Below are 18,441 nucleotides of genomic sequence, written 5' to 3'. Positions count from 1 at the left end.
CAAGGCGGCCTCAACACAGCCCTCCCTGGACTCTCTTCTGTCACTGCCCAGAGGCAGTGCCCAGCCCTGTGGCCCCAGAAAGCTCATGAGAGAGGGCACCTGACTAGAGCAGGGAAGCGATGCTCTACCCTCCACATCATGGCCTTGGTCCCGCCAGTCCTGGCTGACGCTGGCCATGAGTCATGGAAATCTCAACCAGGAGAGGCCAGGCCCCTTGGCTGTCGGGGGAAGACGGAGTCCCGGGGCTGCATAGCAGCAGCAAAGATGTCTGCACTGGACAGGCTCTACCCCATTCGGTGTCTAAAGCGTCAACAGAACAGTCGAAGGGCGCTGACCACATAGAAAGGGAAAGCGAGTCCCAGAGAGGGGACAAGAACTGCCCAAGCTCACACAGTAAGGGAATCGCAGAGCCGAAACTAAAAGCTAGGTTTTCTGACTCCTCGTCCAGGGCTTCTTCCAAGATATCATGTGGAGAACTCAAACCTGGTGTGATCCAGCTTACCCAACGAGACTCTGAAAAGGTGCTGACACCTCCCGAAGTATGTTCTGGGGAATACTCTGGGACATTCTACAAAAGCAGAGTGGTCAGCAGACTTTGAGGAATGCCACACGCTACCCGCTTGCTGATTTACAATGAACGCAAGCGTGTTACAGGCCCTGACAAGTCCTGTAATAAGGGAACCTACCCGAACTTACTTGAGCACGGCAGCGTATGTGTGAGCATGCACACACATACACCTGTATGTGCCTATGCGCTCGTGTGCACTAACGGCACTTCTCAGCATTTACCTTGGGGCACTCTGATCTATAGGAATCAGACCTGACGAGCATGTGTCTACACTGGCTAAACTAAGAGGCCAGCTCTATCCTGGGCCCTGGGAGTCAGAGTCAGGTGTCTGCCCTTCTGATGGGGAGCTGAGAGCTCAAAAGCCCATAGAGCCCACCCCTTCTCCACCCCTCCCACCTTTCCTGTAGACCCATGGACTTGACGGTGAGTGAGGCAGGGTCGGCCTCCGGCTTGATGTCCATCACGAAGTCAAACACAGGAGTCTCAGGGACAGGGTCCAGGTCTAGGAAGTCATCCTCGACCTTCTCTTCCATCCACTCGGAGTAGGTGAAGGAAGGCTGGCGGCTCACGGACTGGCGTCTATCCTCAGGGCGCGGTGGGGCGGGTGGCTCTGGGGGAGCCCTCAGGAGGTGCCACACCTAGTTGGGAAGACACAGCATCGTGGACCTGGGGCCGTGTCAGCTGGCCCCTGAGTGACGGGGTGTCCATGAGATGGAGTCCCCTGCCCTCAATGAGTCTAGAGCAGCCCTGCTCTCCTGGGAGCCGTCTGCATAGCACCGCCCTTCACCTAGATGGGAGTTTCCAGTCCCCACCCGACTCCCTGCCCCCACCCTCCCCCAACCCTCAGTTTCTTGTGGACTGAGGTCTTCTCGGTGGGGTGTGGGGCTCCTACACCAGTCTTCTCTGGCTTTAGTCCTTCCCTCAGCTTAGAACATCGCAAACCCATCTTCAAGAAGAAGGTGTCCCTCAACCCAGGCTGGGCTCACCAGTGGAAGGGCACAGATACCCTGTCCTTGCCCCGACCTGAAACATCTAGCTCGGAAATCAAGTGGGAGCTGGGGGGGTACTGGGCCTCGGGGTCAGAGGAGGGGTGCACGGAGGTCAGGCCAGGAGGTACCTTACCAGGGTGGTAATGAGGATCACAGACAGAGTAACCAGCAGCAGATTGGGGACTTCCCAGGTCCCAATGCCCAGCCAGGCCTGGGGAACATGAGACAGACAGTCACCACAGGGTGGTGGTGGCGGGGGGGCCAAGTTCTCATTCATTCCGGCAGCGACAGAACTGAGGCTCTGAAAGCTTCTGACCAGGTCTGGGTGGGGAGCAGGGAGATGGGTCTCAGGGGCATGGAAGTATCTTCTGAACTCGGAGAAGCCCCATCCAGGGGTTGGTGGGGCTAGAGGTCCCCAGTCGCTCCCTCCTACCTTGGAGCTCCCTGGAGCTTACTCACCATGGGTCCCAGCTGTTCCGGGAGTGTGAGCAAGGAGGAGATGAGGTCTGTGGCATTCTGTGACCAGATGGGGCCATAGCCGCTGAGCCAGAGCACCCCGCAGGCAAGCTGGGGCAGCCAGGGGGAGCGGACTGAGTTTGGACCCTGGGCTCCTGGCCCCCATAGTCCCCCTGCAGAGCTCACCTGCAGCCTCAACCTGGCCCCCCCAAGGTCCAGACTACAGAGCTCAGGGAAGAGCCCAGGTACTGTGTGCGCAGAGCAGGCCTCAGGACTCTCCCTGGAGAAAAACTGACTGGAGGGAGCCAAGATAAAACCCTTCCCAGAAGGGACCCCCACCAGGTACCCACGTAAAAAGAAAAGTTTCCCAGAGTTGTATCTCCATAGATGGGAAATTCTCAGAGAGACCCCTGCAGGCCTGGCTGCTGGGGAAGCCTCAAGTCCTGCTTCTCGGGTTAGGGAAGGCAGGCTGTGAGGGTCTTAGCTGCTGAGGCTGTAGCTGAGACCTCCAGCCTCCTGTACACACCAGCCCGAGGGCTTGGAGTCACTGTGGGACACTGAGAAGGCCCCTCACCTCCCACGATCCCCAGGTGGCCATCCTGGGGAGGACGCGGGGGGGCCGTCCCTCCACCTGCCCTCAGTCAGGCCCTTGTAAGGCCTGTGATATCCTTACCAGGAACTGGGAGGCAGCCAACAGGCACAGGCTGTTCCTGACAGGGAGGGAGTGGCTCCCGACGCCTCGAGGTGGTGGCTTCTGAGCTGGCTCTGAGGGCTGTGAAGGCGGTGGGGGCGGTGGCATTTCTCTCGGAGAGTCCGCGAGCCCTTCGGCCTGGTCCAGCGCCTCCATCACTACCGGCTGGGGGAGACCTGTGGAAGGCGGGACACGCGCCCGGTGACTCGGGTCCTGCCGACCCACGGCGGGCCGCTCCTTCTGGGGTTGCTGTGGCTTCCGCTCAATCTGGGATCAGTCAGCGTGGCTCCACTTCCAGCCGTCACCCTCGATTAGCAAAGCAATATTCACCTACCTTCGTCAGAAAGAGCTAAGTGTGGGTGGACAAATTATTTCTCTTTTATTTCTCCAGTAACAGAGTTAAAATGGCAGGAGGTTTTTCAGGGAGTTAGCATCGCCGTGTTTATGCAGCTCCGTTCTTTTCCATTTCTTAAGGAAACAAAAAACAACCACCTCACACTCAATTAAAAGAGAGAGAGAGAGAGGAAGAAAAAGACACGGCGTAACCAGGCCGTGACCCTGAACAGCCCTCCCACGCCCGCCCTCCGGATTCGTGTCTTTTGGGGTCTGTGCCCCCTGGCTGAGGCTGGAGGCTGGACCCCGGGCAAGATCACAGCCACGCGGCCCTTCGCCACCTCAAGGCCACACCGTGGGGTGTGGAGGAAAATCTTGGGGTAGCAGAATTGGTATCAAAGGTCTAGTCCTGGGTCTGTCCCTGGCTGTGTGACCCTTGGAGAGTCACCCCCTCTCTGGGCTTTGTTTCCACACCCGGGAGACGGAGGTTCAGCTCAACCCTTGGATTTCCTCCTGCTTTAGGGAGCCCTGGTGTTTCCTCTCAGATAATTTCAACACGGGGCTCTGCTACTATGAACGTGTGATCACCACTGGCTTACGTCTGAGGCGCCGGCTGAAATTTGGGATTCTGTCAGCACCCACGTTAGGGAGTCCCAGATGTTGGACGCCCTCCTTTGAACCCACCTGGTTTAATCTACTGCCAAGAAGAGAGGGACTAGCAAAGTGGGTGTGTGACAGCTTGGCGGTGGGGATGGGGCTGTCCATACAGCCCTGCGTCAATAGGACGATGGACCCCTTTTCTAGTCGGGTGATTAATAGAACACCCACAGCCAAGATCAGGTGAGGCCAACGGTTTTTCTGGCCGTGTGCTTGCTCGCTCACTGGACACGTCCTGAGCGTCTTCCATGGCCCGGATCGACGGTGTGGTGCCAAGGGCCCAGGTCCTGGTGGCGGCTGTATTTGTGTCTATCACAGGCCCCTCCTCCTAGATGCTGACCTGGTATGGCCCCCCACGTATGTGTTCCAGCCACACTCCTTGCAGTGCCTCAGGTGAGCTCACCTACCTGCCCCGCTCCCCACGCCTCCCCCTGTGCTTTGCCAACGCTATTCCCTCTGCCCGGAACATCCCTCCAGCATCCTGCTTCCCTCCCCTGCCCACTCCCCACACGCTGCCAAGTTAACTCCTATTCACCTTATAGAACTCAATCAGATGTCACCTACAGTAGGTCCTCCTCTGTCACATTTACCTAGCACCATGTGCCTCTCCATAACCACCACCAGCAAGGACACATGTGGAATGTGCAAGGCCCCGCTGTGGGTGCTTTAGACATGTGGATTCGTTCACTCTGCACAGCACTCGTATGAAGTCAGTATGCCAGCTGTCCTCATTTTATAGACGAGGAAGAGGAGGTCCAGAGAGGGTCCAAGACTCTCCCCAGGTCACTTAGCTAATAAGTGGCTGAGGTGGGTTCAAACTGAGGCATATAGACGGGCTCCGGGCTACACGGCACTGGCCTTGGTTTGTAAAATTATTTGTTGAATATCCTCTCTCCCACTTGTCTGTAAGTTCCATGAGGGTGGGAGTGGTGTCGGTTTTTTGTTCATCACGACTGCCCACAGCATCTAGCAAAGCCCTGGCATGTAAGTCTGTAATAAATATTTACCAAATGAGCGAATGATGGTAGGCAAGTGCTAAGTTTCCACTCAGTTTTCTTACCAGATAAATGGGGATAACCACGTATTGCTTTGGGAAGCTATGATGAAGAGAGTCAATACTATAAATGAAACACTCCGCATGGCACCTGGCGTCCAGCCAGCGTTCAATAAATGTCAGATGATGGTAACAATGTTAGCACATAACCCCTGCCGTCGCCAGGCTCCCAGTCTCATGGGTGAAACAGACCAGTGGATACGTGCCTCTCATCCAGTGCATTTCGTGGAAGATCAAAGTGCTGGTGTAGTTACTTTTGAAGGTTATCCACTTTTGCCCATGGAGGCCACCTACATGAGCAGACAGCTCAGATCCTGACCAGCAAGGTGAAAAAGGAAAAGCCTCTGCTAAGAGATGGATCATGCAGGAAGCCGAGAGTTTCCTCTGTTGAGAAGCAGAGGCTGGATGACTCAAGTGGCAAGGTCTCCCTTCACACCCTCAGAAAATGCAGAAGTGTGATGCCCCATACGGAAGGGTGGGAGGGGTACAGGGTCACCTGGCTAGGCTCTGCAGTCACACTCCGTGGACCTCGGGCAGTCCCTTCTTCTCCCTGTGTCTCAGTTTGCTTCTCTGCAAAAAAGAGGGGCTCGACCTAGAACTTGGTGCTTCTCAGGTGTTTCTGCCATCCTCAGAGAGGGGCCATGGGTCTTTGTGGAATAAGAGGAACACGCAATGTTGGGCTTTTGCTGTTTTAAAATTCATGGGTGCTCTGTGTTCTATACTACGGTATATCTGTACTTGTTTTGATATTAAAATAATGGGCTTTTTCCCCTCCCAAAGCTTCGAATCAAATTTCTCCTTCAGGAAAATGTGCTACAATTTATCCTGTGGCTCTGCCCTCAGGGGTACACGCACCCCAGTCTGGGAAGCACGGAACCCGCCTGCAATAAAACATGCTGCTGTTACAAAAGATCCTGTAAATGAATATTTAATATCACGGAAAGAAATTTCGATGGCATGGAGAAAGGCAAGGTGACAAAACAGTATGATCTCCTTGGCCTTAAAAATTAAGCAAGTATAAACGTGCGTGTAGGAAGGTGGCAAATACCCACCGTAAGATGAGACGTTAACATGTGACAGTGCTCGGGGAGCATGCGGCCCAGCAAACCCCTGGCACACAGTAAGTGCTCAATAAATGTTGTACGCGGTAAGTGGGACCAACCGAAGCCAGGTGTTAACAACAGTCCTTTGGAAGGGGGAGGTGACAAGGTGATTTTTTTCATTGTTTACGTACTACAAATTTCTTCCAATAGATAGATGCAATGATATGTAGCTACATATATGCACATACACACACAAACATACATGTACACAGATACATGTATTTATTTATAGAGAAAGAGACATTTTAAAAAAGAGATCACTGCTCTGAGTTCAGATACCATGAGGCCTCGTTAATACTCCTAGGTTCTGGGCCCTGACTGTCACACCTAAATGCACAAGGTGGGATACAAGAGAGTGAGAGAGTATATACACAGCTCTGTGACCCACCCAGCATGTAAGAGGCACTCAGAAGACAAACCCCCTGATGACGCGTGATCATCACTTTTCCATACAAAAGATGGCAGGTTAACTGCCTTGCACCTTGGAGGGGGGAGGGGGGGAGCATTAAAAAAAAATTGCAGGCTGGTTGGGCCCTCTATCCACATCTCAAAGAGAAAAAGTGAGGCTGGTTTTTATTTTGTTTTGTTTTGAAATCCAGAGAGCACCTGGAAGTCCTGGGGGCCAGATGAATCCAACTGATGGGTATTCACTCAGCACCTGGGAGACGTTCACCTTTCAGAGCAGAGTTTACTGAGAAGTTTTTCTGGGCAGAAAGCGGATGTTTAATTCAGGAAGATACAGTTTTTTAAGTTTATTTTGAGACAGAGAGAGAGAGAGAGAGAGAGAGAGAGAGAGAGAACGAGAGTGGGGGAGGCGCATAGAGAGAGAATTGCAAGCAGGCTTAGACTCGAGTGGGGCTCGATCCCATGAAGTGACCTGAGCTGAAATCAAGAGTGGATGCTTAACTGAGCCACCCAGGCGCCCCAGGAAGGTACATTTCCAAACACACAGAATACTCTGCATATAATTTTGGAGAGGATCCACAGACGTCACGTAAAGAACCTCTGATCTCGGGGTTGGAGTAGAGGTCTGTGATAGAAAGTAGTGGAAAATTTGGTGGAGAACAGGTCTGGGAACTCATCTCTCTTTTAGTCTCTGTTCATTCAGCCATGAGTCCAACACACACACCTATTGAGCACCAACTGTATACTTTGCCAAACCCCGGGCCGGGCTCCGGGGGACACAACAGTGAACGAAAAGCAGTCGCCGGCCAACAAGGACCACCGTGGTCCTGGCCCCATTTGTCTTTTCGGCTCCTGGTCCCTCTCCTAGAGATGAGGTCACTCTTGTTCTTGCCCTGCCCACCTTCCAGTCACTATCCTGCTCTGGGCGCGACACCATCACCTCACCAGGCAGGCTTGCTTCCCTCGGCAGCCCCGTGAGGTAGACATTCTCAACATCGGCCCCGTTTTGTCGGTGAGAGGCGGCCGCTTGTGTCAAGGGCTGGCTTTTCAATAGTTCACAGCGAGGTAGCTGCTCTGCCACGCATGAAACCCTGACTCAGAGGCAGCTTGCTGACAGTGATTTAACATCGGGCTCCTCACGGGCTTGCCTCTTGCGCAGGGTGAAGGGGATTTTCCAGGCATGGAAATCGAGGCTTACAGAGGTCAAATGGCTCGCCCAAGTCAGTGAAGACCTGAGATTCCAACCCAGGGCCTCCTGACACAGACCGAGCCTTCCGTTTTGCCACGCTGCTTATCAGGAAGGGTCACTGCAGCAAAGGAGAGAGAGGCGGTGAGAGCCTGGGAGGGAGTCCCTGCATCTGGGGAAAATCCTGAACCCTAACCAGCTGCATGGGGGAGGGGGTGGGGTGCAGCATTTGTGCCCAAGCCCCCCTGACGGATCCTCAATGGCCACACGGTATGGAGGGAAGAAGCACGGGAAGGCAGGGGCTCAGTATCCCTGGCCAAAGCTCTGGGGCCCCTGGGTAAGGCTTGCAAGCAAACAGCCTTCGGATTTTACCCCGGGCTTATGGAAGCCCTCTGATCGCTCTCCTGTCACCTAGCACCTGAATCCCACCATTCAACTCTGCAGCTACCATGTGCCCTGGGGCTGGCGCCGCCTGAGCTCCAGAACCCAAGGCTGCTGCTGTCAGTGACTCATCCTTCGAGCACTCCGGCTGCCAGCCCACCGGAACTGGAACAGGAGGCTGGCTCAGCCTGTTCCTGTTTACATGACGAAGGAGGTTCTGTCCCATTCAGCTTTCCTTCCTTCCCCAAACATGGCCACGAGTGACTTCTCAGCCATGCCCACATACTCACAGGGGGCCCTGACCAACAGAACATCACGCTCAGTCTCGAGCAGGCTCTTGGAATTGCTGACAGTCAGAGCCTGACAGCCCCCAAGGGGCATCTGGTCTCGTCTGCTAGTTTCAGACAAGGAAGCTCAGGACGGAGAAGGGGAGTGGCTCACTCAGGGCCAGGAAGTGGCAGAACTGGGGTTTGAACCCAGGTCTGTGGACCTCCGCGACCCATGATCTTTCTGCTATTTCCCAGAAAGATCTGGAAACCACGAGAGGATGAGGCATGGCAGGCCACTCAGGCCTATTCTGAGGTTTTGTTTGGGGAAGCCCTGAATGTAGAAACAAGGGAGGTAGGTGCTGCCAGGGGAACAGAGAAGGGGTGGAAGAGTCTAGAAGGAAGAGGCCCAATCAGCTATTTCTGCCACCACAACTATCACACTCCTCAGCGACGTCCTGGGCTGGGAGAGGGACAACCTGGCCTCAAAAGGCATGGGCACTGCCATGGACTCTGTCCCCCCTGGGAGAGGCTAGAGTGGTGGTCTCCGTTTTCTGTCTTTTGGGGGGGGGGTGGGTGTGAAAGGCAAACTAGGAGTCAGAGGGGATGTGGTGGAGGGTGAGAAGATTCCCCAAAACAACATTTTCATTTGACATTCACCAAGCACCTGTCCTAGGCTCTTGAGGCTGTTTTATGTCTCAATCCTAACACTGACCAGCAGGACTCCTGGGCGTGAGAAGAGCCCTGGCAAAAAAGAAAAAAAAAATTCTAGCCTGTCTGGGCAAAGGCAGACTGATGGTGGGTGTGGGGTCCTGGAAGTCTGCACTGGCTCCCTATAACACGTCTACCGCACGAGTCCTGCTGATCAGCGAGCAAGAAGGCAGACATACCCTTAGAAGGAGGTAGTGAGATGACAAGCACTGGGGCTGGCAGTGAGTTAAGTACTCCAGATGGGAAGCTGGCTGAGGGTAAGGCCAAGTCTTGTTCACTGCTGCATTCCCCAGCAGTGCAAGCAGGATGGCTTGGGAAAAGGAAACCAATTTTGGCCTAAGAAGATTCTGGAATAGGACATGGGTGCTCACCATTTATCAGCTACGTGACTTAGGCAGGCCATTTAACCTCCGTGTAACTTGATTCCTGTGGTGGTTTTCAAATATGTCTGTGAGTTCCTCAACATTCTTCCCATCGATGGGAGTGGAGTCTATGTCCCTTCCCCCTGAATTAGATGAGTGCCTTGAAGGTGGGAATGTGGCAGAAGGTGATGAGTGGCCATTGAGGCTAGGTTAGAAAAGTTCTCGCAGCTTCTGCTGCTTCTCTCTGGACGCTTGCTCTGGAAACCTACAGCAGTCATGTAAAAAAAAAAAAAGTAGCTACCCTGAGGCCTTGCGGGGGGAGAGAGAGAGAGAGAGAGAGAGAGAGAGAGAGAGAGAGAGAAACTTGAGAATGAGACAGTGAATGCATTAAGACGCATTAGGTGCTCTGGAAAATTTGCTGAAAAGAAACCATCCACCTTGACCTTCAGCGCACAGGCCAATGCAGCAAGAGGGTACCTGCACCTTAGGCCCCCTAGAGTTTGATAATCAAACTACCCTATGTATGGGACTGGTTTTAAAGCTGATGTTCTGAGAACTCACCTCAAGCAAGGTGAGAAATTTGTACCACAAAGGAGGGGGTGGACAGCTATACTATTCTCCTTCCTGTCTGATGCCGAATTCTCCAGAACTTTCCTTAGTGACTTGCTTCAAGCTAGGGACCCTGGTTCTCAGATCAATACAAAGTGCAAGCCTGTGGGTGTGAGGTTTGGGCTATACAAGCTCTGCTTCCTCCAAGCCACAGAATTCAATTTTGTCCTTCCTCTTTTTTTTTTTTTTTTTAATGTTTATTTATTTTTGAGACAGAGAGAGACAGAGCATGAACGGGGAAGGGTCAGAGAGAGAGGGAGACACAGAATCAGAAGCAGGCTCCAGGCTCTGAACCATCAGCCCAGAGCCCGACGCGGGGCTTGAACTCACAGAGCACGAGATCGTGATCTGAGCTGAAGTAGGATGCTTAACCGACTGAGCCACCCAAGCACCCCGATTTTGTCCTTCCTCTTAACCAGCCTAGCAAAGCACAGCGTCTAGCACCCCCTGACTGCTTTACAAATACCAACCCGTTCAGGCCTTATGACCAGCCTATGAGATAGGTGAGAGGACTGTCCTCTTTCACAGACAGGACACCAGGAATTCAGGAGGCCAAGTGACTTGCCCAAGGCCATCGCAGCTGGTGAAGAGCAGAGCCAGGCCTCAGACCCAGGTGGCTGTGTTTCAACATCTGTCTTCCTGACCAGACCCCATGTTGCCCGCCCTCTGCCTGGGCCTCCACTGTTTCTTCCTCCTGCCTGTCAGGGGAAGTCAGCCTGGGAAAGAGCTCCAGCCCATTCTAGGACAGAAGGGGACAGGGACCACCCCAGGATGGAGGGGAGATTAGCACCATCACACCCCAGCATGGGGGCAGGGTCGGGAGTGGGAGGGGCTCTAAGGGCGGGGTGGGCAGAGAAAAGCAGGATCGGGATGTAGATGAGGGGCAGGGGTCTGGGAACTCAGGTCTCCCTCGATGTTCAGTTTGGAGCAGGGGAGGCGGGGGTGGGGGTGGGCAGGGGTGCTGAGGACTGTCTGCGGACACCTGAGAGACTGTGCTAGGGGAGTGCGCGTGTTAAGAGGCGAGAATAGGACCCATGAGCGGATGCTCTCAGTAGGCAGATTTAAGTAACAAAAAATATCTCCAGGACCTGACCTTGTAGTTCCTCCCATCCCCCAAAAGTGGCTTTGTTTCTGGGGAGGCAGCTTTTCTAGCGGCTTGTGGCAAAAGCTTTGGAGCCACACCAACTTAGGTTTGATGCCTGGCTTTGCCATTTGCTACCTCTGTGGCCTCCGGTAAGTGACTTAATCTCTCCTCTGGACAACAGGTATAGTAAGACTTGCCTGTTGGAGTTTGAGGATACCATAAGGTAAAACACGCCAAGTGCTTAGTCTGGTGCCCGGCACATGGTGAATGAACAGTAGCAATATTTAGAGAGGAGGAGGAGGAAGAGGGGAAAGGGAAGGGAGAGGGAGGGAAGGGCAGCAGTAAGGACTTCCTTTTCATCTCTGCCTGCTGGGCCCCCCAGGAGGACAATAGATGCCTTGCTCCCTCCAGGGCAGGAGCTGTGAGGCTGTAGGCCTGCAACTGGGGTTGGTGGAGAGAGTGGGCATGGACTGAGGGTGGCAGAAGGGAGGGGGGCATCTTTGTCTCTGCCAGTGCATTAAATCCAGAATGCTAACAAGCTTTCAAAACAAAACACAACTCAAGTAATCTTTCGATGGGATATAATGAAATGGTTCTATGTGAAATTGCAAACAGCTTTGTTGCTACAAACAAAGCCTCAGTTCTTGGTGCCTCTCTGGAGCGGGGGCCCAGAAGTACAAGGGTGAAAAGGGTCAACGAAACTCTGTGGGTGCGGGCCACCCCCCGCTGCCCACGCTGAGAACTGAAAGAACTGACAGAGAGGCCCTGGGGTGACGGGGTGCCAGAGGTCCTAAGTGCCTGAGGCTTAAACACAAACGCACGGCAAGGAAGGGACAGACTTGAGAGTCAGTCTACCGCCCATTTCACAGCTGAGGAAACTGAGGTTCAGAGAGTCAGAGGCAGAACGAGGATTGACGCGTGTGTCTCTAACCCTCTAATTCTGTGCTCGCTGGCGAAGCCAGCATGGGAAGTTTCACAGGCACTGGCAGTGGGTTATCTGAAGGGCGGAGGCCTAAGGCCCTATGGCCGCAGAGGCCTGAGCCCTGGCTTGGGGTTCTTTGGCAAGTACAGGAAAGTCCAGGTGGCAGGAAGGGAGACTCTCAGGATAGCAGCGTCCACAAATCCCAAGCCTCTAGAGGCTGCCATCCTGGGGTGGCCCCCTGCAACCGGGGAGCCTCACAATGTTGGTAAAGTGTCGAGAGGCCGCGACGGCAGTCCTACCTCTGCCTCTAGCGAGCTATGTGGCCCAGGGCTTCTCACTGCCTCCAGGGCCTCTGAGGCCTTCTATAAATTCAAAGAGTGTGACCAGGGGCCTTTAAGGGCCCTTCCAGTGCTAAAGGCACACACCCATTTTTAAAAAACAAATCTGAGTCCCTGCTTTAATTTAATTCAATGGTTTCCCCTTGTTCTTAGGATAAAGACCAAACTCTATCATGGTCAACAATAAAGGCCCAGCATGCGCTGGCCCCTGCTTACCTCCCCAGCCTCCACTCATACCCCCTTATTCCTAGCTCTCCCTCTCTAGCTTCTTCCAGATCCTCTGCTGGAACTGGCCTGGGAAGCCAGTTCTGGAAACCAGTGGTTCTGCTCCAAGAAATTCTCACCCAGTCCCTAAGGGAGCATGTACGCTCACACTCTCAGCGGTAGGGGTGGGAGAAGTGGGGGGATCTCCATGTCCTTCGCTTGGAGGAGCTGGCAGGCCGTGTCCGGGGACACGCTGGGGAGTACTGTGCAGTCCTTAGAGGCAAAGAGTCAGAGTACATGCAGCACCACACGATGGATCTTGGGAACAGCGCGGTCAGAGTGGACAGAACGAGATCTAACACAACCCAGTGAATACAGATTAAAAACACACGCACACAAAATATCACCGCCCATTCTGCAAGAGCACACAGAGAGACACGCGGAAAACATACGCTGAACACATTAACTACGGGGAGGAGTATGCAGTGGGAGAAAAAAAGAGAATGAATAAGTGGAGAAAACCAGACAGGAGCCTCCTGTAGACCACTGAGGATAACGGGGCTGCGCACCCACGAGTATGACTGACAACACGCTAATACCTAAAGCGATCATTGCCTGCCTCCCCCAAGGAAACATGAAACAAAACCACCACCGAGTTGTGAGTTGGATCAAGGCCCAACGGGGAAAGAACAATGGCCGAAGGAAGGAAGGCCTGTCATCTTGTCTGGGTCCTGGACCTGGGAGGGCTGAAGAGAGGGACACTGCTCTTCTGGCCCCATGGCAGGTTCTGGCTGCCTGGGAATCGATGCCCTCTTTAGGGGGCAGGGCTCACGGACTTGGCTGAAGCAAAGCCAACTGCCAAGGAGACCCCTGAGCCTCTTTCTCTCTGAGCTCATTCACCAACATATTATCTGAATCATTTTGTTGGATTTCTCCAGGGAGGGGGGATTTCGGGGCCTAGTGGCTGTCTCCACAGATGCCCCCAGAGGATTAACTGGCCCCCATTAAGACCCTTGGGGTTGGGTCAGCCTGAGATTCTGGTCCCGCCAGGCTGAGCGACCCAACCTAGAGGGAGGTGGTGACTCACCCCAGACAACCTCCGCTACCCCCAACTACCACTCTTGCCTGGCAAGGATTAATTAATATTCTTGGGTGGCTAATCATTTTTTAAATGATTTTGGAATACATGGGGGGGGGGAACCCTAATAAGAACATAAAGGAAACTCAAGTCACTCATAATCCTACCACGCCGAGACAGGCACTGGTTTCCTTCTGACATATTTTCTGGTATTTTTTCTTTCTTTGTGGGTGGATTTTTTCCCTCATAAGTCATTCTGTATAGAGGCGTATCCTTAGAATATGCCTCTTTGGATTTCAAGGGTTCAACTTTTAAGCAGTATGGCAGACAGCCTCCAAGGTGCCCTAACGATCCTTACCTCCTGGTATTCACGCTGAGATGCCAGACATGTAAGAAAAGCTTTCTTGGCCCTTCTATCCCAGCCCAGCACCAGGTGAATACAGCTGAGGGAGTGACCTCAGTTGAAGACACATGAGCAGAAGAATCACCCAGCTGGGACCTCCAAGACCCCCTGAATCATGAGCAAATAAGAGGTTGTGGTTTTAAGCCACAAAGCTTTGAGACCATTTGTTATAGATTAAGCAAATAGCAATAGATTATAGCAAACAGCTATATATTAATCTATAGCAATAGATTAAGCAAAACAAGAGGCTGGGACTTGAAAAGAAGAAATGGGCTCAAATGAAAAGACGAGATTTTTTTTTTTTTTTTAAGGTATAAAGAACTTCCCGGGAGCTGGAGTGATGAGTCCCTGGGCCAGGCCCAGGAGAAAGAGGCCAGCATCTGTCACTGCATATCTTAGGGATGCCACAGATGTCCATTTGTTTGAAAGGTCTTTAGCAATATCCTGTGTGGAGGCAGATAGCCTTTCTTCCCATTGTGAAAACTCCAGTCACATGACACATCCAGGTAACTCTCTAAGAATATCAGAACCATTTCTATACTGATGGAGGAAAATGGATGATTGTCCCTCCCTGCAACCCTGGCCCCTTTCCCCACCTGACTCTGCAAGTAGACAACGCTGCCCCATGTGTCTGTGCTGGTTCAGGCCTGCGGCGGGGAGTCAAGAAAGACCCACAAAGCTATACTGTCCATTCCAGGGCTGAAGGACTGGCGGGGGGCTTGATGCCCGGGCCCTTGGGAATATGCGGAGGGTTTTCTGTTCACACTCCATATCCCGGAACAATCCTCACCACCATTATAAGCTAGCATCTACAGGGCACTCAGCATGCATCAGCTTATTTAACCCTCATAAGATCTCTGTAAAGATCTCATCACAGTACTATCTCCTTTTAGAGTAAAGGATATGGAACCCGAAGCAGTCAGATAATTTACCCGAGGTGACGCTGCTGGTCAGTGGCAGAGCTGAGATTCGAACCCAGATTGGTCTGCCTCCCCACAGCATCCCAAGACGCAGCTACATGGGTTCGTCCCTCCATATCTGCCCTGGTATCTGAGAAGAGTTACCCTATACCATCACTAATCAGTAGTACCTGGGTTGGTACTTCTTTTCCCAATACAATGGTATCATTACACAATGCTCTCCAATTAGGGTTCTTAGCACATCCAAATGCTGGGTTTTTTGTTTTGTTTTTTTTTTTTTTCTTCTCTAGTTTCCATTCTGAAGACTCAAGACAAAGACGATTCACTGTACCGCTAGCCGGTAAACAATCCCAAATGCATTAAAAACTTTGGATGAAAACAGAACCCCAATTATACAAAGAAATAAAAGCCAACAGAACCCAGGCTGCTGTCGACAGGCACAAGACCCCTCAGCAGTACAACTATATCCCCCCAGGCCTGTCTTCTCTATGTTTGTTTATCTGGGCTCCTGCACTTCCTACTAGACCAGTGTGAACCAATACTAGGTACCAGTCGGAGGGGTTTTGCTGAGAAAAAGGGTGAGGAGATGGGAGACATTATGAGGTTAATCTGTTCCTTAAAATGCTTTGATAGCTGGTCCCAAAAGACACGAACCAGGACCAGGCCCCTGCTCACCCCTCAGGTGACAATTTAAAGGCCATTTCTTCTGGGAAGACTTCCGTGACCCCCCAAGATAAGGTTACATTATTGGTACACCCTTCCATGGTGCCCTCCTCCTTGAAAGCAGGAACCAGGGTCTGTCTCACTCTTCACTGGGTCACCAAGGCCTGGCACAGCCTTGGGTATGGAGTGGATGCTCAATAAAAGTTTGTCAAATTGATAAAAGGGCTTTTCTTTAAAAAAAAAAAAATTTTTTTTAAATGTGTATTTATTTTTGAGAGAGTGACAGAGCGAGTGGGGGAGGGCAGAGTGAGAGGGAGGCACACAGAATCTGCAGCAGGCTCCAGGATCTGAGCCGTCAGCACAGAGCCTGACGCGGGGCTCGAACCCACCAACCATGAGATCATGACCTGAGCTGAAGTTGGATGCTTAATTGACTGAGCCACCAAGGTGCCCCGATAAAAGGGTTTTTCAATTGGCCCTTCTTCCTGGTTTCTGGCCCAAGGCCTTGTCTGTGTCATGATGGGACAGCTGTGAAAACTATAATGTGACCCTCTGTGATGGCCAGGGGCAGTCACTGCAGGTTAGGGTAATGAAGATTTCCTCAATAGTGATATCCCCTTTACTGTATAAAAAGCCACCCAGGATGGGCAGTGGACCTCTAGCTGACACCTAGACATTGTCCCCTTCCAAAGAGGGTCAGCTTGATACCCGCGATGATTTAGAACCTAGGGCTGGGCAGAAGGTAGCCTTTAAGGCACTAGAACTCAGGTGGGAGTCAGTACAAGAGTCACCAAGAGGCCAGCTGGGCAACGGCCTACTCAGGCCTTCAGGGTCTACTCACAACCTTGCACAGAATCGGTTAATCATGGCACACTTAAATCCCAGGGTGGCGGTGACTGTCATGGCTCCAGCCAGCTGTCGGCTGTGGGATGCTGTGGGAGCACCTTATTTCTAAAAGCAGAGCTGTCCTCAGACCCAGGCTGAGGCCCTTCCCCTCTGGCCATGCCAGTCCCCATGGGGCAAGGAGTCCACAGGGCCCAGTGGGTGTGCCCACGCTTTCCCTTCCAGGCCATGCTCTGGCTACTAGAACTCTCTAACCAAACATCCTGAAGCCTGCACAGGTGCAGTAGACCCTCCTGCGGCTGGACGTGGCCTCCTGCTTGGGTACCTTTAGGTTTGAGGGGTGGCCGAAGGGCTGCATCGGGGTGGCATGTGGACCATGTTTGGACCCACAGACTGATGTGCCCACATGCCACACAAGGGCCCTTGCAGAGCAGGACTCAGCAGAGGGTGGTGTGCCACCAGGGGCCTCTTCTGCAGTGTGGCCTTGGTCCCTACAAATGTCAGGAGCAGGCCAGCCCTGGGCCCGCCCCCTGGAGACAGTGCGAGCAACACCTGGTGATGTCATGCCATCACTAGCACCTACGGTGGCCTTATCCACCTCCTTCCTCCAGCCCGTACCCCAAAGGAAGCTGCTGGTGACAGGCTGGGACTGCAGTGGTGCCGGCTGGGGAAGGAGCGGAGGCCCCAGCATCAGCGGGGCTGGCTGGTTTCTTGCAAATATGAACACCTACACATGGTTGGGGGGGGTTGGGATAGTGTGAGTTTGAATGTATAAATGTGTTTGGGTAAATGTGAGCAAGTAAATGAGCAAGGAAAGGGGAGTGAGAGAAAAGAAAAGGAGAGTGACCATGTGTGCAAGACTGTGTGCGTGAGGGAGAAGAAAAAAGCGCGCGCGTGTGTGTGTGTGCACACACGCACAGAGGAGCAGAGAGGGGACACCAGCGCCTGGGACTGTGCACGGCTGAGGGCCTGGGCAAAGGGTAGAGAATGGTAGGGAAGGAGTGTGCCCGCTCGTCTATAAGTGTACATGAGAAGGGGCATGGCTGCGGAAGAGAAAGAGACCTAAAGCGGGAATGACGGAGCAGGCAGATCAGTCTGGATGATGGCCCCATGGAGCCAAGAGATCCCAAGTGCGCAAGAGGAAGGAGGCTCGCAGGTGCGGGAGCTTCAAGTGGGTGTGCGCCCGTGGGGCTGCATGAGGCAGAGAGAGGTGGGGCGTGTGCCCGGGGAGCTGCGTGTGGGTATGTGCACGTGCACACACGAGCACGGGGCTGGGACAAGTGAGCACTAAGACAAGCGTGTGAGCACAGGCGGGCAGTGCCCCGGGGGGTGTGGGTGAGCGAGCCTGTCCCGAGGCAGCTGCGGGCTGCCGGGGGGTGCTGGCGATGCCTGAGGATGTTTCCACCCAGAAATCTCCATCTGGGAGGACTCCGCGACCTGCTTGGTGCTGATTCAGGTCCGGGTGACCGTGGCCGGGCGTGTTGGCCATGCCGCCCCTTGCTGGCGGCGCGTGTGGGAACACGTGAGTCACCACGCAGGCACGGCTAGCCCTCACTCCACCTCGTCTCGCCCTGCAGGAAGCCAGCTGGGAGGGGAACAGATTACTGGAGGGCTGTATTTTTACCCCATCATTATGCAATTGCTTGCAATGCCCGTGAGCTCATTCCCTGAAGGCCTTGCACCCCGATTCTCTCAGCCTTTATAACCGCCCCCCTCCTTTTATGTCCAGGTTGCTGCTCAGGTCAGTGGTTCTGACTGATGAGCATTTATGGAAGTCTGCTTCTTACCAGGTTCTGGGACCATCCTACTTACAATGCCAAACCACCCCCCAGGTCCTTTCTCATGCCTCCTTCTTGGCTTTAATTTTCTCCACAGCACTTACCACTATCTGCCATGCTAAATATTTTATTTATGTTACTCAGTGTCTATCTTTCTCTAAATAGCGATGCCTATAGCTCACTTGCTATGTGCCAGGTACTGTTCTGAGCTTTTCATTAACTCATGTGATCTTACAACAACTCTGCATGGTAGTAAATAGTATTCTTTTTTTTAATTTTATTTTTCTTAATGTTTATTTTTGAGAGAATAAGAGTGCGAGTGGGGGAGGGGCCGAGAGAGAGGGAGACACAGGCTCCAGGCTCTGAGCTGTCAGCACAGAGCCCAATGCGGGGCTTGAACCTGTGAATTGTGAGATCATGACCTGAGCCCCAAAGTC

At 53.1% G+C, this 18,441-nt stretch overlaps 1 protein-coding gene across 3 annotated transcripts in view; it reads right to left on the bottom strand.

The window, feature by feature from the left end:
• Positions 1-18,441, bottom strand: part of PTPN5 (protein tyrosine phosphatase non-receptor type 5) — a 54,764-nt gene that overhangs the window by 11,388 nt on the left and 24,935 nt on the right. For 2 of the 3 annotated variants that reach the window (XM_086677824.1, XM_086677825.1), the window contains 4 exons: positions 2,687-2,880; positions 2,017-2,124; positions 1,691-1,768; positions 965-1,206 (listed from right to left, as the gene is read on the bottom strand). In XM_086677824.1, coding sequence (XP_086533950.1) covers positions 965-1,206; positions 1,691-1,768; positions 2,017-2,124; positions 2,687-2,880 — 622 coding nt within the window. The remainder of the gene's footprint in view (positions 1-964; positions 1,207-1,690; positions 1,769-2,016; positions 2,125-2,686; positions 2,881-18,441) is intronic. The other variant, XM_086677826.1, reaches the window with a different exon arrangement.

This window comes from Puma concolor, chromosome D1 (assembly GCF_028749965.1).
Source record: "Puma concolor isolate L17-30 chromosome D1, mPumCon1.1.hap2, whole genome shotgun sequence".
NCBI lineage: Eukaryota > Metazoa > Chordata > Mammalia > Carnivora > Felidae > Puma > Puma concolor.
This window is presented reverse-complemented; position numbering and strand designations above follow the sequence as displayed.